At 42.4% G+C, this 3,430-nt stretch overlaps 1 protein-coding gene across 1 annotated transcript in view; it reads right to left on the reverse strand.

The window, feature by feature from the left end:
* Nucleotides 1-672: 672 nt before the first annotated feature.
* CCNA1 (cyclin A1) overlaps nucleotides 673-3,430 on the reverse strand; it is a gene marked incomplete at its 5' end in the record, with an annotated part of 4,483 nt that continues 1,725 nt past the window's right edge. Inside the window, 4 exons of the mRNA XM_010286387.1 lie at nucleotides 673-724; nucleotides 1,053-1,186; nucleotides 1,857-1,970; nucleotides 2,806-3,010. Of these exons, the coding sequence (XP_010284689.1) occupies nucleotides 673-724; nucleotides 1,053-1,186; nucleotides 1,857-1,970; nucleotides 2,806-3,010 (505 nt within the window). The remainder of the gene's footprint in view (nucleotides 725-1,052; nucleotides 1,187-1,856; nucleotides 1,971-2,805; nucleotides 3,011-3,430) is intronic.

A 3,430-nucleotide genomic window follows, 5' to 3' on the forward strand; every position in this document is an offset into this window, starting at 1 on the left:
TCTACTGCAGTCTGTCCACCAGTGCTTAAAGTGTTCCTAAGGCTCTGCCAGCCACAACCTCCCCTCCCTCCAACTCCCTGCAGAGGGAATCCCCCTTATTCACCTCCATAAAGGGAAGTTCAACTTTCACCTCAACATTGATGGTCTTCTACACACAAGTCCAGAGTTCATACACCACTTGCATCTGGATGGTTTTGCTGTGATATAAACAAGTTCCAGAAAACAGGTTCTGTTTATGGATGCATGATCTTGTCTCATAGAAGAGGAAAAACAGATAAGACACTGAAGCAAGTCACCTGTGTCTATGGAGATGTCAGGCTGTGTTGGTTCAAGCCACACTTTGACTCCGGCTAGCTTAGAAGCCCTGCTCACAATGGATTTAAAAAAAACCAAAAACATCACAACCCCTTCTTGTCACTGTTACCGCAGATATTAAGAGGAGTCAGGAGATTCACAGAGGAACGATGTAATAAGACATTTATTAAGTGCTGTCAATTATATTAAGACCTATAGTCTAATACCCTTTTTTAAAAAAGGCATCTAATTAAAAATACTAGCTAAAAACCATTCTGATCACTACGGTTACAGACACATGACCTGCAGTACTCTGAAATGTTAGGCCAGCTTTGCTGACTGGGAGGAAATAATCTCCAAATCCAGGATCCACAGTCTCTATTGTAGAGGAAGAACTGCTGGGGGTTCCAGAAGAGACACTTGCAGGTACCTGGAATAAAAACTCGGTCAATAAAGATTAGTTTAGCTGACAAATTTAAGGACATCACATTCTTGTGCAATACACTGGGGAATAAAATAATTTTTCTGCAATGTTGCGGATGACTGTTACCCAGTACATCTGTACACCTATGCATGAACTACTCTTCTGGTCAGAAAAGTTTTCCCCTCAGGAGGCTGTCAGAGGCTTCTGTTTCAGGAATAGAAGCTAACCATTATGAGAAGTTCAGCTACAGCAGCTATAGGCCAGGCTGCTAAACCAGAGTCATCCTGTGCTTACAGCCTCCAAGTTACAGAACACTGGCTTCCTGGTTACTTACTGTGAGCGCTTGTACTTCTCCTTAATTGCTTGCAGTTGGCAATGGGGAGCATCAAGGCATGCTTTGTGCAGATCAGTCAGGCAAGGCACTATCTCACTTAATGAATACCCGGTGAATGCAACAAGTGTTTCCGGCTGGTCAGAGGAGAAAAACCAGTGTTACACTATTGTAGACAACATTCACATAGAGATATATTTTCTACAGAAACAGAAACCATTTTCACTACATCAGTGCTCGCTCTAGATTCTTTAGGCTTGAAAATGATTCAAGGGTCTCCTGCCATCACTTTCACTCTAGGTCTTCCTTGGTGCCAGGAGATCTGACAAGAAGCTCCTTCTGCTCTAAGCATGTGGCATCCATTACATCTCCTCTGGGTTCTGCTCTCTGCTAAAGCTACTCCTCCAACACACAGCTGAGGCCTATCAAAGCTTGCATTAACACAGACACTCAGTACAGTCATTCCACTCAAGTGGACACATTCAGCTCTCCTCTCCCTCCCAGAAAGCCCCTAAATTGTACTTTGGGGGAGGAGTTTTGGACATGAAAGGCTGACAAGGCCTTAGGTACAGACTTGATAGAAGTGAGGAAGACAGCAAGGTCCCTCCCATTTCAGAGAAGAGGCAGGATATTTCAGGTTGATTTAACATTCATTTATCAAGTAGTCCCATTAGCTCAGGATCAACCACTCATCCTAGAATTTCAGCCTTTATAACAACATACTTTGAAGCTACTCCTTCTGCTTCTCAGCCTAGTTTTAACAATAACATCAAATCCTTGAGCTACTCATTAACATGCAGTTCTTACCCAGAAAGATCTGTTCACCGTATAGTTTGCTAGACAGTAGGCTGCTGCAGCAGTTTGTGATGGAAGATACTTCAGAAAAGGATCAGCTTCAAGGAGACTTAACTCTGCAAGATACTGAACAAAAAATCCATAAGTCTTCCACACACAAAAATCCCATAAGTCTTTCACACAGAATGAGCCTAGCTGGTACAATTAGGCCAATACAGCAAACTGAAAATTGTCAGTGGTCTCAGTTTCATGTAAAAACCATGAGTTACATGTCTGGTGGGTAGAAATAGCATTTGAAGTCCTGTTGATCTTAAAGGACTTTTAGCATGTTTCAGTGGGGGACAGAAAGACCACACTCTGTCAAAGCCTAAACAGTCTACACTGTAATCTGCAGTTCTGGTCCCATCATGAGCTCTGATGTAATTTTACAGATACTTAGAAAATTCATATTTTGTAAAAATAACAAACATACTTTTCCCATCCTCTAAGGCTTCTGTTCACACAGATGGACCTCACTTGGAGATCAGGGTTAAATCGACAGCTCTCAAATAGAGTTTGGCCTCTGTTGCAGTAGAGTCACTGTACAATCCTATACCCTTTACACATAAGCAGCACGTCAGATGTTTTGCTATAAGCTTGGGTTATCCTGTTTCTAAGCAGGGTTGCCTATGCAGTTATAGGCTGTGTCATTGTGTAGCAACATGTAGTACCACCACATCCAGAGCAGACTGGCTATGCAGACACTGTGGAAAAAATAACCACGTTCTACCACCTCGCTGCCTAGTCAGTGCATTATCCCTGACCAGGAAGGCCAAACTTCAGATCTCCATGAGACCATGAGTATCTTCTGCTAGAGCATAGTATAGTAGCAGAACCTGCCTGCTCAGATAATGAAATACAAGTGATTCTGCTTTTAGGATCACTTCTCCTCCCTCAGTCCTAAAAGAAGGGTAATTCATACCCTTGCAAAGTTCTCTGTCCTGATACAGACTCTGTGTCTCTGAATATACTGAAGAAGGAACTGGTTAGTGGTTGGGGCTGTTAGGTCAAAAGCCAACACTTTGAGAAGCAGGTGTTCCATTCTTAGCAGCTGCCTCTTTGTGTAGGTATCATCTGTTATATACACAAATTCATCCACTTCTGGTGGGTAGATCTCTTCATATTTCCTGAAAAAGGAACACAGAAGCCACATTTGTCAGCTTGAAAGTTATGGTAAAAGAACACTTTCTGCTGGATCAATATCAGCATGAGCGCATGACATTAAGATTTGTATAGCGCTCCTATTTTAGTCCCTCCTCCAGGCTACGTAACAATTTAACTTAAAACTTGGGCAAAGATGTTTAGAGGAACTCCAAGTCATCAGTCTAGATACAAACACACTTGCATTGTTAGCTCTTGACTAATAGTAAGCTCTCAGAGAAAGTCTCAGTAACACAGTGCACTCCAGACAAAACCCCATGCACTCCTAGGTTACACTAAGTACCCTGTCTACTTAAAGCAGTTCAAGGCTAATTACAGATTGTGACTGTGAATCCACTACAGCCCTATAGGCCAGCAGCCTAACACAGTTGTGTTTTTATTCCTGC

Source organism: Phaethon lepturus, unplaced genomic scaffold (assembly GCF_000687285.1).
Source record: "Phaethon lepturus isolate BGI_N335 unplaced genomic scaffold, ASM68728v1 scaffold15804, whole genome shotgun sequence".
Classification (NCBI taxonomy): domain Eukaryota; kingdom Metazoa; phylum Chordata; class Aves; order Phaethontiformes; family Phaethontidae; genus Phaethon; species Phaethon lepturus.